Source organism: Quercus suber, unplaced genomic scaffold (assembly GCF_002906115.3).
Source record: "Quercus suber isolate HL8 unplaced genomic scaffold, Cork oak 2.0 scaffold_584, whole genome shotgun sequence".
Taxonomy (NCBI): domain Eukaryota; kingdom Viridiplantae; phylum Streptophyta; class Magnoliopsida; order Fagales; family Fagaceae; genus Quercus; species Quercus suber.
The window spans coordinates 235833-253283 of record NW_027070029.1 but is presented as its reverse complement, the minus strand read 5'-3'; the positions used below and the strand labels follow the sequence as shown (position 1 = coordinate 253283).

Genomic DNA, 17451 nt, shown 5'->3' with positions numbered 1-17451 from the left:
GTCAGGTCAATTAGGTATGGATTAGGTCGGATCGAGTTCAAGTCAGATTGAATTCGGGTTAAAAATTTATTGGACTAATATGAGTTACTATTCCTGTGAACATAACTTGGACTATCACAGGTCAAATTGATTTTAAATGACCCATATATTTTTCACGTCTAAAAAAAAATTGAACATACTTTCTAATTTTTTTTTTTTTTTCCTTTCTTTCTTTCTCTCTTTCTTTCAACTATTTTAAAAAAACCACTCAAAGATAAAAATTAAGTAACACATAAATCATGAAATTTATCATTCGATAATTAATTCTAATAGTCTAGTATTTTGGTTAGTTGAAGTCGGGTTTTGATACCTAAATTACAACTTCAAATCAGCGACCAATATAGACTATGGCCCTATATTATCTTGTTCAGTTGTTCTTATCCTCTCAATTGTTTCTCACATCAGATTTCTCTTTGTCTAACCCCTCTCTATGTCACTAAAAAAATTTCATTTGTGTTAAAGCACATCATAGTGCCCATTGCTCAATGACACACCTCCTCACATCCTTTGTCAAATCAATCTCGTTAATCATCAACTAAGTAAAAGGCCAATCGTTGAGTCATTAAAAACAAAAACACAACAAATGAAATAAAGCAAGATAGATCTCATCATAGGTGAAAGAGTTTTATTGTAATTGAGAATATCATGTCTTACATCCTGCCAAGCTGATTTTTCAAGGTGTCCAGCATATAATGAAGTAAGAAACATAGGTCCATTGCTGAATTTCAGTTGATCCAAATACAATTGACCAAATTATGATTCTTCTACTGCATCATTTGTATTCCTACAATGGTTCAACCTTCTTTTAGTTAAACAAGCTTAACTAAAAAAGTAGACAAACTCATGGAAACAACTGAATAACATGCAGCCACTAAAATCATTGAGAGGTAGTACTCACTTTGGGGAATGTGAGTCGAGCTGCATCGTGACTGGTCCATCATTAACCAAATTGACCTGTATCTCATTTGAAAGATCAAAGTCTAAGAGCTATTCTCAAGGTAATACATGAAACAAAAACTAGAATAATCAAGGAAAGAAACAAATTTGTCAAGGTCTTTACCTGCATCATTGCCCCAAATACACCATCTACACAACCAAAAAGTGGAAATGAATAATTAAGATATCAAACATGAAAATTTAATTATTTTCTAGCAGAGCGATATATTAATTAAAAAAAAAAAGTGCTTACTGTGCAACGTCAGCGAAGAAACATAAATCTTTTCAAAGACCAAAGAGTGGTAGGAAGACTAAAACTGCATTGTTAATGTGTTACTTTGTGGAGAGAAGTTATGGAGATGATAGGAATAACGAAAATCTTAATCTATAGGTTTCCTTACAAGTCCCTAAAATAATTCTGATAAATTTCAGAAAATTGGTTAACCCAGAAACAAATTTTCCATAAATGTAACAATATCTATCACTCAAATATGAACCTAAAATAGCACAATCAATTGGAAACCACATCTCATAAAGCGGAGGCACTAGTTTAAATCTCAGCCTTCTAGTGGGGGGCCAACGTGAAAGCAGTGGGGATGGACTTACTGCCCTACAATTACAGCTTGCGAGCTTAGCATTGTAAAAAAGGTAGTATGATTGGAACCCTAGCTAAATTGATTGTGCACTTTTTTTATATTACAAAGAAGAATAAAACTACTACCATTTATATCCAATGTGAATTTAATTTTCTATCTGACCTCAGTAGGACTACGGTTAAAGCAGAGGAAAACAAAGTATGTACACACAAGCAATTCCACATACTTCACTATAACCATGACAGGTCATCATAATTCGTCAACTGGATCAACAAATGCATAATCCCAGAACACATTAGAACAGCACTTCCATTCCATGTTTTAATAGAAATGTCCCTAGTTCATGTTTCATAACTGATGCAAGACAACCTAGGCTTCACCACCTAAGGTTGTTTGGATTCACCACCAAACATCTCTAAATAATATTAATAATAGTCTGAATACAAAATAAACCAGGAACTTTGTATACAACTTCCAGGAATCACAATAGATAAAGATAAACATTCTTAAAACGAATCCTAATCGATCTCAAATACTAATCCAATGCCAATCTAATGCTAAAGATAAACCCAAATATAGATAAAGATAACATATTGATTATCTCCTCAGATGTGATATAGTGCGTGACATGGTGTGGTGTCCACACCAATAACATCTTTATATGGGTTAAAATAAATACAAATACATTTGTTAAGGCGTATAGCTACTTATATGTTCAATCCAAATTAGCAATCAAATTATAATTTTTGAGCAATATATTTATTATTGACATGTTAAAACCATAATGTTAATACTAAATTACTAATACAAAAATTGGCCAACAAGCACCACTGTATACAGAAATGTGACATCTGACACATGCTGTATTATTAAACACAGCATTTCCCCAAGTTTCTACTCAGTGCCACCAAGTAGTACGTATACAAAGATAACATCACACAACAACCTAACATTAAAACAAATAAAAAAACAGGAAAAATCTACCTTTTATTGCATCTGGTTTATAGGATTTCTGGAATCTCTCAACTAAAGAAGCATAAAAGGGCTTCGCCGTCTGAGGCGGCATTGCCACGTGGAAGTCTGGCTTGTTACCCTTCAAGATTCCATACAATGTAAACTGACTCACTGTAAAAACACCATACTTGTTAAATTTACTCAATGCCACTGCATTGTAACATACATTTCCCCCCATGTATTTAAATAAGGAAAAAAGAAAAAAGTATATATATATATATATATGAGTAAGATATTTGATAAAATAGATATTAAGTTTTATTTTAATGTTATAGCTCATAACCAAACTTATGAGTTATGAACATATTTATCTGTTATAACACATTTTAACAATAAAAAATTATCATTCATATTGTAATTCTAATCCAGTGTATCAAACGTCCCCTAAATATAAAATAATACTAAATAGGTTCTTAATATTTAACATTGTTTTTTAACTTTTAATGCGTTGATCTTTGACACCTACTTTTTCACTCATACTTTTGACTGCATTAATAAGAAAATTTTCCAAAACTACATTTTTGTATCAGACAAAACTGATCTTTAACCTTATAACAAAGTTTATCTACAAAATTAACCTTACTCAATATCTTTTTATTAGAGGTAAATTTTGACAAATTCACATTTGGACTACATCTTCTTTTTGTACTCTCTTTGCTTGTAAAAATTCTAAAAAATTAAAGATCAATAACTATAAATTATTTAAATTGAAAGTTTTTGTAGTTTAAAATTATACATAAAATATAAATTTATATATTATATAATAAATAATGTCTAATTGACACAAAATTTGACATGTGTATTAAGAGTGTAAAGAACATGCAATTCAACAGTTAAATTTTCAAAATATATAGTAATGCATAAGTTACAACCAATTTTGTAGTTAAGTTTTGTCCTTCAGCTTAAAAAAATTAAAAATAAATAAATAAAAAATAAAAAACCAGATCTTTAACCGTTCTAACCATTTAAGTTCTCAATTTTGTCGGTTGGACCGGCGCATTTTTTTTTATTTTTGATACTTTTGGTTTTTACCTTTTAGAGAGAATCATACAAAATTTAGGCCCGATTTATGATTGAACCAATTGAACGACCGATTCAGTTTTTAAAACTATGAACTTTACTGTCGTAGATTTACGAAAGATGGACTGTGGGATACACGTAGCAAGTACTTGATTGTTCTGGAGGCATAAATGGGGTTGTGTTGGGAGCCTGGGTCCTAGTTGGCGGAATTGGATTATGGCATATGGTGTAATAATTTTCTGCATCTTCTCTTATATTGTATGGGTCCATATATATAAGAGTGAGCAAACATGTCAGGTCAATTAGGTATGGATTAGGTCGGATCGAGTTCAAGTCAGATTGAATTCGGGTTAAAAATTTATTGGACTAATATGAGTTACTATTCCTGTGAACATAACTTGGACTATCACAGGTCAAATTGATTTGAAATGACCCATATATTTTTCACGTCTAAAAAAAAATTGAACATACTTTCTAATATCTTTTTTTTTTTCCTTTCTTTCTTTCTTTCTTTCTTTCAACTATTTTTAAAAAACCACTCAAAGATAAAAATTAAGTAACACATAAATCATGAAATTTATAATTCGATAATTAATTCTAATAGTCTAGTATTTTGGTTAGTTGAAGTCGGCTTTTGATACCTAAATTACAACTTCAAATCAGCGACCAATATAGACTATGGCCCTATATTATCTTGTTCAGTTGTTCTTATCCTTTCAATTGTTTCTCACATCAGATTTCTCTTTGTCTAACCCCTCTCTATGTCACTAAAAAAATTTCATTTGTGTTAAAGCACATCATAGTGCCCATTGCTCAATGACACACCTCCTCACATCCTTTGTCAAATCAATCTCGTTAATCATCAACTAAGTAAAAGGCCAATCGTTGAGTCATTAAAAACAAAAACACAACAAATGAAATAAAGCAAGATAGATCTCATCATAGGTGAAAGAGTTTTATTGTAATTGAGAATATCATGTCTTACATCCTGCCAAGCTGATTTTTCAAGGTGTCCAGCATATAATGAAGTAAGAAACATAGGTCCATTGCTGAATTTCAGTTGATCCAAATACAATTGACCAAATTATGATTCTTCTACTGCATCATTTGTATTCCTACAATGGTTCAACCTTCTTTTAGTTAAACAAGCTTAACTAAAAAAGTAGACAAAGTCATGGAAACAACTGAATAACATGCAGCCACTAAAATCATTTAGAGGTAGTACTCACTTTGGGGAATGTGAGTCGAGCTGCATCGTGACTGGTCCATCATTAACCAAATTGACCTGTATCTCATTTGAAAGATCAAAGTCTAAGAGCTATTCTCAAGGTAATACATGAAACAAAAACTAGAATAATCAAGGAAAGAAACAAATTTGTCAAGGTCTTTACCTGCATCATTGCCCCAAATACACCATCTACACAACCGAAAAGTGGAAATGAATAATTAAGATATCAAACATGAAAATGTAATTATTTTCTAGCAGAGTGATATATTAATTAAAAAAAATGTGCTTACTGTGCAACGTCAGCGAAGAAACATAAATCTTTTCAAAGACCAAAGAGTGGTAGGAAGACTAAAACTGCATTGTTAATGAGTTACTTTGTGGAGAGAAGTTAAGGAGATGATAGGAATAACGAGAATCTTAATCTATAGGTTTCCTTGCAAGTCCCTAAAATAATTCTGATAAATTTCAGAAAATTGGTTAACCCAGAAACAAATTTTCCATAAATGTAACAATATCTATCACTCAAATATGAACCTAAAATAGCACAATCAATTGGAAACCACATCTCATAAAGCGGAGGCACTAGTTCAAATCTCAGCCTTCTAGTGGGGAGCCAATGTGAAAGCAGCGGGGATGGACTTACTGCCCTACAATTACAGCTGGCGAGCTTAGCATTGTAAAAAAGGTAGTATGATTGGAACCCTAGCTAAATTGATTGTGCACTGTTTTTATATTACAAAGAAGAATAAAACTACTACCATTTATATCCAATGTGAATTTAATTTTCTATCCTAACTCAGTAGGACTACGGTTAAAGCAGAGGAAAACAAAGTATGTACACAAAAGCAATTCCACATACTTCACTATAACCATGACAGGTCATCATAATTCATCAACTGGTTCAACAAATGCATAATCCCAGAACACATCAGAACAGCACTTCCATTCCATGCTTTAATAGAAACGTCCCTAGTTCATGTTTCGTAACTGATGCAAGACAACCTAGGCTTCCCACCTAGATTAGTCCTAAACCTTAGGCTTCACCACCTAAGGTTTTTTGGATTCACCACCAAACATCTCTAAATAATATTAATAATAGTCTAAATACAAAATAAACCAGGAACTTTGTATACAACTTCTAGGAATCACAATAGATAAAGATAAACATTCTTAAAACGAATCCTAATCAATCTCAAATACTAATCCAATACTAATCAAATGCTAAAGATAAACCCAAATAAAGATAAAGATAACATAATGATTATCTCCTCAGATGTGATATAGTGTGTGACATAATGTGGTGTCCACACCAATAACATCTTTATATGGGTTAAAATAACTACAAATACATTTGTTAAGGCATCTAGCTACTTATTTGTTCAATCCAAAATAGCAATCAAATTATAATTTTTGAGCAATATATTTATTGTTGACATGTTAAAACCATAATGTTAATACTAAATTACTAATACAAAAATTGGCCAACAAGCACCACTGTATACAGAAATGTGACAGCTGACACATGCTGTATTATTAAACACAGCATTTCCCCAAGTTTCTACTCAGTGCCACCAAGTAATACGTATACAAAGATAACATCACACAACAACCTAACATTAAAACAAATAAAAAAACAGGAAAAATCTACCTTTTATTGCATCTGGTTTATAGGATTTCTGGAATCTCTCAACTAAAGAAGCATAAAAGGGCTTCGCCGTCTGAGGCGGCATTGCCACGTGGAAGTCTGGCTTGTTACCCTTCAAGATTCCATACAATGTAAACTGACTCACTGTAAAAACACCATACTTGTTAAATTTACTCAATGCCACTGCATTGTAACATACATTTCCCCCCATGTATTTAAATAAGGAAAAAAGAAAAAAGATGCATGCTAATGCTATTACCTAGCAGAACTTCGTAATTTTTCTGCATTACCTGCAGTCCAAGATATAAACTTCAAAAATTAAAAAAGGACTTTTATAATAGCAGTTAATACAGTTAAACTGGCAGTTATAATGCACAGCCGAAAAAAAAAAAGGGAGAGTGATGAAATTACATTATGGTCCCAGCCTTTGCCTGTACTTTCATTAGGGAACAACCTCATATTCAAGACTTTACGACAACTGTAGACATAATTCATAAATACTAATAAATAAAAAATTTAAGCACTCGAACAATTTTTAAGTTTGGGTGAATTGTCATTTTTATGCCTAAAGATTATTATTATTTTTTCCTTTGTCATTTTAGTCTTCAAACTTTAACAATTATATCAAATTGGTCATTCTATCCATTGCCATATATAAAATTACCTTCCAATAAGACGGCGTGTATCACATATGCGAATAGAGTCAAGTTTTACAAACGGCGAACGGAAGGACCAAATGTTAAAAATAAATAAAATGACAAAAATAAATAAATAAATTTTAACCGGTAAAATGCCTTGACACACTCTTGAACTTTAGGAGAGTTGCTCTTAATTTGCCACAGTACCAAAGTTTATGCACTAAATTAACGAAAATACAACTACAATGTGTATGTGGAAATGCCTCAAAATTCAGGTGTCAGGCCATTTTTCCCAAATTTTAACAATGAAAATGACCAAAACAAATAAATAAATTTTAGAGGGTGAAAATGACAAATTACTCAAACTAGTTTAAACGAGTAATTTGGATTTTAGCCATTTTTATTTATTTATTAAACTTTAAAATATATATATATATATAGTACGGAATTAAAATGAATTATTAAAAGTAGAAAACGAACATGTAATCGGCATCGGAGTCGGAGTCGGACTCGTGGAGTCCGACGAGAACGAGCAGGCCCGGCCCAATTTCTGATACGATGCGCCCATCCACCTGGACAATACACGACACTTATGCTATCATGCGCCGGTGGCGTAGGATAAGATCCTCAAAAATTGTGAGAGAGAGAGAGAGAGAGAGAGAGAGAGAGACTGACCTCGACGCTTGCGGAGGCGACTCGCTGAACAACGGCTCTCATTGCTCTGATTAGTTGTGGTTTCTTGGTACTGCTGTTTCTATTAGCCAAAGTTGTGGGCCTGGTGCGTATGGTTGCAAAGGAAGGCAAGCCTGAGAGGCTATGCAAGTTTTTCTTTTTATAATAGCCCAATTTGGATATATTCTTGTTGAATATATAGTCGTTTTTTTTTTTTTTTTTTTTTTTTTAAGGAAGAATATATAAGGCTCATCTCCCTTTCCCTCTCTTTCCCTATATATATATAATCATACTTAATGGCAGTTTTTAACAAAATTGGATGGAATGATAAAATTGAATAAATTTAAAATTTAAAAGACTCAATTACATTAAAATAAAATTAGAGGTTTTAAATAAATTTCATTTACCATCTAAAAAAAAATATGTAAAAAAATTTCAGTTTGTTGAGACTGATGCGTAGACTTTTTGTGGGTTTTAGCTATATTTTTAATGTCAGATTAGTTTATTGAGACTAATGTGAATGCTCTTAGATTGTTTGATTTGCATTTTAGCAAAAAATTACATAGAAAAAAAGAGGTCATTTATATTTTTTTTAATTTTGAAAATTTAGTGCAAACAACTTATTAGCAGATTAGTTGTGAGAAAAAAGATAGAAGAGCTATTTATTTGTCGATCTGTTTGTTTGTTTATTTGTTTTTAAGAAAGATTAGAAGAGATTTATTTGGTTCAATTCATTTGAATAATTATTTTTAATAACCTATTTATAAATCTTTAAAAATACTGTGGAGTTGTTTAGTAGTGTATTTTAAACAACAGTTTTTAGTGTTTACACAATATTATACGTATTTTTACACACTTTTTCATCCACCCGTATTTTTAAAAAATACAAACAACGTTACTAAAATAATATTACCAAANAAAAAAAAAAAAATCAAAATCAAAATATAAATTTGTCCAGGAGTTAAAAGTTTGTAAGTTAGCTCACAACTGACAATTTTTTAGCTGTCGTTAATAGTCTATCACATTAGCAATAATATGAAATCAAATTCATGGTTGGTGCAGGCAGGGGGTCCTTATTACCAAGTGAGGAAAGGGAGGTGGGATGGAAGAATATCAATGGCATCAAGAGTAGCATCCAATATCCCACGCTCAAATTCCACCATTGATGAGTTACTCAAACTCTTCAGCTCAAAGGGGTTGACACCAAATGACCTAGTAGTCCTCTCGGGTGCCCATACAATTGGCTTTGCCCACTGTCAGAATTTTTTAAGCAGGCTCTATGACTATCGTGGCACTAAGAAGCCTGACCCAGCCATTGATCCAAGGCTCCTAAAGGCACTGAAAATGTCATGCCCACGTTATGGTGGCAATAATGACATTGTTGCACCATTTGATGTTACCACCCCATTCTTGTTTGACCATGCTTACTATAGGAATTTAGTTGCTAAACTAGGCTTACTAGCCACAGACCAAGCTTTATTTTTGGACCCAAGGACCAAACCACTTGTTCAAGCTTTGGCGCAGGATAAGCAAAAGTTTTTCAATCTTTTGTAGTAGCTATGGACAAAATGGGTTCAATAGGTGTAAAGAGGGGAGGAAAACAAGGAGAGAAGAGGAAAGATTGTGGTATGCATATGTCCTGATTTTTTTTTTCTTCTGGAGGAGAGAGAGGAGGGAGGGGGGGGGGGGGAGGGGGATTTAGATTCTTCGTTTTATTTTTATTTCGATGTGTTTGGTTGAGGTGATTGGCTTTTAAGTCCTCTGGATTCAATTTGTGTTTGGTATTGGTTGTAGATAAGGTCTTTGGGAGTAAAAAAAAAAAAATACAATCAAATTTTTTTTTTTGAATGAGGACAATCATTTTTGTGACATGATGTAACGTCAATTTATTTTCAATTTTTGTTGCAATAAGGTCTATCTTGTTGAATTTCCACATCCACATGGGCGGCTAACATGCCAGTTATCTAATAATTAGTAAGAGTGTAGCCGCCAACCTAATGCTATGTTTCGTTAGATTGAAAAAGGGAAAGATAGAAAATAGGGAAAGGAAAAGTGATAGAAAATATGATTTTTCATTATTTGGTTAAAATGAAAAAGGAGAGGAAAGGTGAGGGTGGATGGAGTTTTTCACTTAGGTCAAGAATTTATTTTCCTTTCAAATTATGAATAAAAGTTGAAAGAAATTGGGTTTAAGAAAAAAAAAAGTACAAAATTATTTCTACATTTCTATCCTTTTACTTTTAGTATAAGGACATAATAATAATTTACTTTCTATCATTTTACTTTTTCCATCTTTTCTACTAAATACATATGGTGAAAAATAAATAGATTTCTTTTTAATCTCACATTTCCATCCCCCTAACCAAACAAAGCCTAAGGGATTTCATCCTTAGTTTGTTAGTCTCTCCCTTTCCCTCTCTTTCCCTATATATATATAATCATACTTAATGGCAGTTTTTAACAAAATTGGATGGAATGATAAAATTGAATAAATTTAAAATTTAAAAGACTCAATTACATTAAAATAAAATTAGAGGTTTTAAATAATTATTTTGATTTTGATTTTTTTTTTTTTTTTCATGTACCCTATCTCTTTTTATTAAGAAAGGAGTACTCTAGAACATGTTGTTTATGGCAAAAATAATTAAATGCTATGGTGCTCATGTGCTCACTATTGAATTGGAGATAAAGCCACCTGACCGACAAAATTGGTCTTAAAGCTGCAGAGTTGATCAGCCAGAGGCCAGGCCTAGTAAAGGACAGCCCAAAGTTAAGAATGCGTTTGTAAGAGCATCCACACTAGATGTGCTAAATGTGCCAAATGCCAAATATTTGGCACATTTAGCACACCAAACACCAAACAACCTCATTTATCAGATGTTCTAAATCTTATAATTTTTGCAACATTGAACAGTAACGTTACAAATATACCACGGTACGGACGAAATGTTGCATATGCGTTTATTATTTTTTATTCGACTTTTCTCTCTCCTCACGATTTGTCCCTCTCTCCCAACCGGTGCTCTTTCCTCTTTAGATCAGATTCCCAGCTCCTCTCCCTCAATCTCAAACGTCTTTCTCTCTCTTTGCACCTCAAATCAAACCCAAAAATCTTCCTTCTTCTCTCTTTGCACCTCAAATCAAACTCCAATTCCCAGTTCAAAAAAAAACCCAGAAAGAACAAAGGAATTGGCGAAGGACAAAGGAATCGGCGATGGAGGAATCAGCGATGGAGGCAAGGTAGAGCTTGGTGCCAGGGACGGTGAAGCCATGAAGATCGGCGTGCGATCAGTAAGCAGCGAAGCCATGAAGATGGGCGTGCGAGCAGTAAGCGAGGTTCGTGAGGGCGAGGTCCGTCGCCGGAGTGTTCATCACGATCATGCTTGGGTTTGTGAGGGCGAGGTCCGCCGCCGGAGTGTTCGTCATGATCAGTTTGACTGTGCAAATTCTGATGTGGGTTTGATTTGATTTTGAAGAATTTTTGCTTCTGGATGATTTTTTATGCAAATTCTGATGTGGGTTTTGCTTATTTTTCAAGAATTTTCATTTTTTGCTTGGTTGCTTGATAATTTTGATGCAATTTCTAATATGGGTCAATGATTTTATTTTAGGCTGTTCGCAATTTTGATGCAATTTTTTTGATGTTGGTTTACTTTGATTCTCAAGGGTTTTGATTGGGTTGTGCTATGCATATGCAAATTCTGATGTGAGTCTTAGCTCTGAAGGATTTTGTCTGTGTTGAGCTTAATTTTTGGTGCAATCTTGTTATTTTTCAGTTCTTGGATTTGCTTATGCTTTTCATTCAAACCCCCAGATGAGGGGTATGAAGCTTTTTTTTCTTTATTTGGTATTGGTGGCTGGTGGTGGCTGTTGGAGTTGTTGTGGCCGTGGATATTGGTGGCTGGTGGTTGGGCTGGTGATGTTGTTGCTGTTGATGATGATAATGGGGTAGAGATAATATATTATTTTAATGGGTAGTAAATATTATTTTAATGTATAGAATTGAAATATAGAACATCTGATAAATGGTATGTTGTAAAATGATGTGGTAAAATAATAAAGTAGGCTTTTGATGTGGTAAAATGGCAAAATTTTTGCCACGGCTGCTACGGATGCTCTAAAGCTTTTTATAAATTGTTTATTGTTATATATATTTTTTAATGTATACTCGTATTTTTTACGCAATAAAATAGATATGCTGATATTTGTTCAAAAACTAAATAAATACACTGAAGTTCATCCAAATGCACCCGAGCAGGGCATTCCGTTAGGTAGGCTGAGCTAAGGCGAACAAGAATGCAGGTTCAAACTTTTATTTTAGACCAAGATTTGAAATCAATTAATATTCAAAAACCAAACAAGACCATAGTTTAGTTATAAAACTGCACCACAGAGGGCAGATTATTGGGGTTAGAAGTTGTTAATTGGTTAACACTCTTACTAGTATTTTTAATGACAACAGCGCTTCAAATCTTCGATTTCATGTTGTAACTATCAAATTTATAAAAAAAAAAGAAAGGAAAAAAAAAAAACTGATTGGGTCAGAAGCCCAAGTAGACAAAGGTTGGCAACTTAGCATACTTCTATGAAATAATTTTGTCCTGTGTGTATACTGGTGCATTTATTTACTAATACTAGAATAATGAGACGAATCAGTAGTATTTTAATACCAATTAAGATGGGCTGGCCTGATCCTCCATTACTATTATATTTGTTTTTTCGAGAATCTGGCCTGTTCCTAAGGCCGAAATAATTTATCTTGACTTTTCATAAGGCCTGACATTCACTGATTTGGAGACCCAAGATGTTATAACCAACATCAGTGTAGGACAAATACTTATTAAGGACAATTATTTTTTGGTAGCTATTATATGGACAAATTAGGTACATGGAAATGTCCATAAATCCAGTTTTAATTTTCCTTGTTTTACAGATAAGGACTAAACAACCCTAGCTTAATCTTTCTACTTTGGAAGTATCATCCATATCTGAAAATAAATATATTAACAATCATTGACAAAAATATCTAGTTTCTTTAATGTGTTATTATTACATATGTATGACATGAAAAAAGAAATGCAAGAGATATTGCTCTATTGCCTTGCAATATTTTCTACATTGAAGGACATATATATACATATATAAAGTTAATGATATAGACCCTAAAATAGACAATGCCAAGTCTTCTTAAGGTTTTTCTCTATAAATGAGAAGAACTTATAATTAGTTGATCAAATAGTTTAGCACACTGCTTTGCGCGGTAGAGAAGAATTATCTATTGGAATTTGAATCCTTTTTTACTACGGAGTATTTCAGTATTTCCTGAGCAAGTAATCAACATTGCAAAGAGGGCTTTCTTTTTCTCGTATAGAGCACAGGGTACCCGTGCATGTTTACTAACAGTGGCTCTTCTTAGACCAACTAACTGATGTGACACGCTCGGTGGGACCATGTTTGTTACCACCACCAACATTTTGGAGTCAAATTGCCAATGCCTTTTAAGCAATTGGTATTATCATTGATAGACAGAGTATGCAATTAGTGATTACTTTACTAGTATTTTAACTATTCAACTACATGAAAAAGGGTGAAAATAACATTAAAAATCAGATTCAAGTTATGGGGTTGGGACTTGTGGCTTGCATGTGACTGGTCACTATGCTACTTTAAGCAGAGAAGGACTAAGGAGGTGAAAAGAAAAGAGGCACTGACCAAATGTACAAAGTCTCTGGCTGCAATTGCTAGAATGTCGGCACATGACACAACGCCAGGGCACTTGCTCTCCACCAAAGCTTTGGCCTTACTTATGGTCTCAAACCCCTCCACTCTTAAGTCCTTGTTATCCTGAGCATTCCTCTCTGCCAACATTTTACTTCCCGGCTTCGATGATATCAATATTGATCCATCACATCCCTTAATTCACCAATATTAATTGCACAAATTAAAAATAAATAAATAAAAAGAACTTCAGAATATGTTAAATAAAATCATAAATATGCATTATCGAATACCAATATCTAATTAAGATCGTGCATTTTGGATAAGTAGACTGGGGGGAATGAAAAGGTTGGGTTTGAAATTCGAATCAGAGAAATTAAACACTACAAAAGATGTCATTACTATCGGGCTATCACTTGAAAACTCATGCTAATAAGTTGATATGGTATGATATGCTAACATGGAGATGCATGCAAAGCCAATTGCTTGTGTGGAATTGTTATTACTTCTACAAAGCAGTCGTGGAAGAAAAGGCGAATGGTGGCAGGCCCGGAGACTGGTGATTCTTTGAACTGTCGGCTGGTGATGGACCCAATGAATTGCTCGAGTTGGGGGCATGATTTGGCGTAGTAGTCAACTGAGAGTTGGGGAGTGGTATTGGTTGGTTTGGCTAAACAATTTGAGGAATGAAGGGTAAGCAAGAAAATGATGAGCAAACAAGAGAAAACAAACATGGAAGAAGAAGAAGATGAAGAAGAAGGGACAGGCATGGTTTGGACCATGGGGCAGCTTAGGACAAAGGAGGAATAGTGGTCATTGGGAAGAGAATATAAAAAGTAAAGACCATGAGTAAAAGTTTGTTGTGGGGCAAATTGTCATGTAGAAAATTAGTGAGAACCAAGACCCGTGAAGGCCAAAATATGAAATAAATAAAATAATGCTGGAGAGAGAGATGCTGTCGTGTTAGACCAAATAGGGGGTGAAGACTGAAGAGTAACATAGGTATCATGATGGTGGAAATTGAGCAAGAGACAAATTAAAGAGTGTCTATTGGAATTATTGAAATCACATTTAAGAGGATTGGATCCCAACTGCTCTATAATTATTCACCAATGCTACGTACTTGATTTGATTTTGTTTGTTTTTCATTTTAAGTCTTAGTTATATATATATATATATATATACACACACACACATCAAGTTGTTATTTGTAAAGCATAAAGTGCCACATTTAAAACAGGACAGGATTTTTATTCAACAAATAATATATAGGTAGTTTGATATGTGGTGCTTTTAGGCAAAAAGAAATCCGGTGTCTAGCATCTAGATTCTTCTTGTCACATTACAAAATTTTATTTAGGATGCGAAATAACCATTCACGGGTATCACCAATCATTGTGAAAATTGAAATTTTTAAGAATTTAACTTAATTCTTAGAATTTGTAAGATGCAAAAAATTGAGAAAAAATTGCACAAATAAGCAGTCATACAACACAAACATTTATGTGATTCGATAATGTGCCTACCTCCAAGAAGTTGCAACAATTTCATTATATAAGGAAAAAATATATAGGGGCATTTGTACAGTAGTACAATTTTCAATACATTGAACCTTAATTAATATGGAGCAACAGTATATATAATTTCCCAAAAAAAAAAAAAAAAAAAAATCCAAAATGGGCTAAAAACAGGTCCAAAAGTCAGAGTACTCATAAATTGAACCTTTGAAAATTTCTCATTTAAAACCGTAACACTTCCAAGTCGGGTTAGACAAATAGGATCATACACAAAATCAAACTCCCAACAGAAATCAACTTCGATTATTCTTGATTGAAGAACAAAATATCATCCACCGATTAGCTAGTCCATATATATTTAACCGCGTTATTTCATTTTTATCTTTTTACCCGACCAAAAGAAAATAGCTTGATCAAAGTAAAGGACAGGAATAATAGTTTTAACTTTTAACTTAAAAGAGAACTTTGCGAGGTCCACAAACAGATCAAAAGGCAGTGAAGAGTACAGTTGATCATGATTGCAAAACTAGAAGGCAGAGGTGAGATGGAGTGAACCCACAGTGACATCCCACGCATAAGTTCTTAAATGCAGGCATGTGCAACGGGGGACCTTACCAGTCACCAATTAGTAAATGGCATATATGTGGAAAATCCATAGCTTTTTAACTTCTCCTTTTTAAGTCAGTAATAAAGTGAACCAAGCTTTTTGTTGTGAGCACAGTATTAAGAGCTGGTGGTGGACCAAGTTACTCTCTCATTCCCAGCATTAATTGGTAAGGGCCAGGTTTACAGACCTGAAAAAGAAAAACATTAGTAATGCAATTCCAAACTGCAAAGCCCTTCTAGTGGCAAGTGGCAACCTATTTTTCATTTAAAAAAATAAAAAATGGCTTCTTCTTCTTTTTTTTTTTTTTTATGCAAAATACAGTAAGTACCTCTGATTTTTGAAATAATGTCAACTAGGTTTAAGACATTTCTTAAATTGACTAATTCAGCCTCTAAACACACATGATGAGTAATGCCATTAATCACTCTAACCCTTTGTTTTGACCGTTTGATTGATAAATGATGTTACAACTAACCATATTAAGGTTAGTCAAATCATTATAGAAAACACTGACAAATTTTATAACTGTTTATTTGTATTTAGGGACTAAGTTAGTCAATTTTAAAATATTTTGGACATGATTTTTACTAACCCAAACCTTAAGGATAATTCCTGTATTTTACCTTTTTTATACTAAAAATAATAGAAATGTAATTTTTATAAACGAGACTAAACAATGGACAAAAGGGTTAAGAGTCTTGTCACTCAACTACTTGGTGCATCTTTGTATTTTCAATGGAAACATGCAAAACTAAAACCCCATCCCAACTATCGAAATATATAGAAATAGAAAAAAGATAAAAGAAAGGCACCTCTAAGTTTCTAACCACCCTGCTCCAAGTATAAAGACAAGGCAAATGAGCAGTATGGTTACGATTAGTATGATTACTTTGAGGAAGGGGCAAGAAAAGAATTGCCACTTGGTTATAGGCCTAGAAACCATATGATAACTCTATAAAGTTCTACACACTAAAATATGTTCGAAGTTAAATTACAATTGCAGGAACAGGTTAGGCACCCCATACCACCCAACTGTAGATGGCTTTCATTATCTTTATTGGATAGTGGTAGAGAGGCATTTACCTAATGGGCCTATGTGAACTCGCACTAGCATCTAAGTCCTAAGGTTTATTTATGGGTCATATGAAAGACAACCAAACATTTGAGCATCCTAACAGTCAAGTATGTGAGCTTGTGAACATGTAAGCATGTGATCATCCAACCATGTGACTATGTTACTATATGAACACGTGATCATCTAAGCATGTGAACATGTTAATATGTGAACATTTAAGCATGTGACCATCTAAGTAAGTGACCATCGAAGCAAGTATGTGAACATGTGGAGTCTTCCCTTATTATATACTTAATTAATTAACTCAAGTTATATCTTGTCTTGTTAAGAAGTGGTCTTTCATGCTTGATTATTCATTAATGTTCATTTAAATTCAATCCTACTTAAATTCAAACCGTAAAGACTTCTAGGAAATGTATGATCTTCAATTATCCTCCAAATATTTCCTTATTGGACTCATTGATTTAAATTCAAATTTAATTCTATCATTAAATTTTAATTAGGTTGCTTTATGGGGATTATTCAATTTGACTTATTTATTTAAGTTTAATTGATTATAATCTTAGAGAGATTTTTTTTTTTGCTAGGTAAATGCGGGGGCTTGAACCCCCGAGTAATAGGTTACAATCTTAGAGAGATTTTTAAATGTAATTGATTATGTCACGGAAGTATTCTATTTTTATTTCCACTAGTATGTAACCCGCGCTACTGCACGGGAATGATTAATTGTAGTGATGCCATTGATC

The 17451-nt window shown here is 33.2% G+C and overlaps 3 protein-coding genes across 3 annotated transcripts; 1 reads left to right on the top strand and 2 right to left on the bottom strand.

Annotated features, from left to right (window-relative positions):
• Positions 1-650: 650 nt before the first annotated feature.
• On the bottom strand, positions 651-2763 carry LOC136063845 (uncharacterized). The gene is made up of 4 exons (XM_065764806.1): positions 2556-2763; positions 1100-1125; positions 938-993; positions 651-823 (listed from the first exon to the last, which is right to left on the bottom strand). Exons 1-4 carry the CDS (start codon positions 2761-2763, stop codon positions 793-795), a joined length of 321 nt encoding a protein of 106 aa, XP_065620878.1. The 3' UTR covers positions 651-792.
• A 1784-nt stretch (positions 2764-4547) lies between these two features.
• Positions 4548-7947, bottom strand: LOC112029930 (uncharacterized). The gene is made up of 8 exons (XM_024062611.2): positions 7792-7947; positions 7597-7688; positions 6890-6956; positions 6738-6768; positions 6482-6622; positions 4997-5022; positions 4835-4890; positions 4548-4720 (listed from the first exon to the last, which is right to left on the bottom strand). The coding sequence occupies exons 1-8, from the start codon at positions 7831-7833 to the stop codon at positions 4690-4692; spliced, it is 486 nt and encodes a 161-aa protein (XP_023918379.1). The 5' UTR covers positions 7834-7947; the 3' UTR covers positions 4548-4689.
• A 772-nt stretch (positions 7948-8719) lies between these two features.
• LOC112030352 (peroxidase 19) lies at positions 8720-9477 on the top strand. Its single transcript, XM_024063038.2, is given in 2 exon segments — positions 8720-9328; positions 9331-9477. Coding segments are annotated over 2 exon segments (606 nt in total). The 5' UTR covers positions 8720-8823; the 3' UTR covers positions 9432-9477.
• The last annotated feature ends 7974 nt before the right edge of the window (positions 9478-17451 follow it).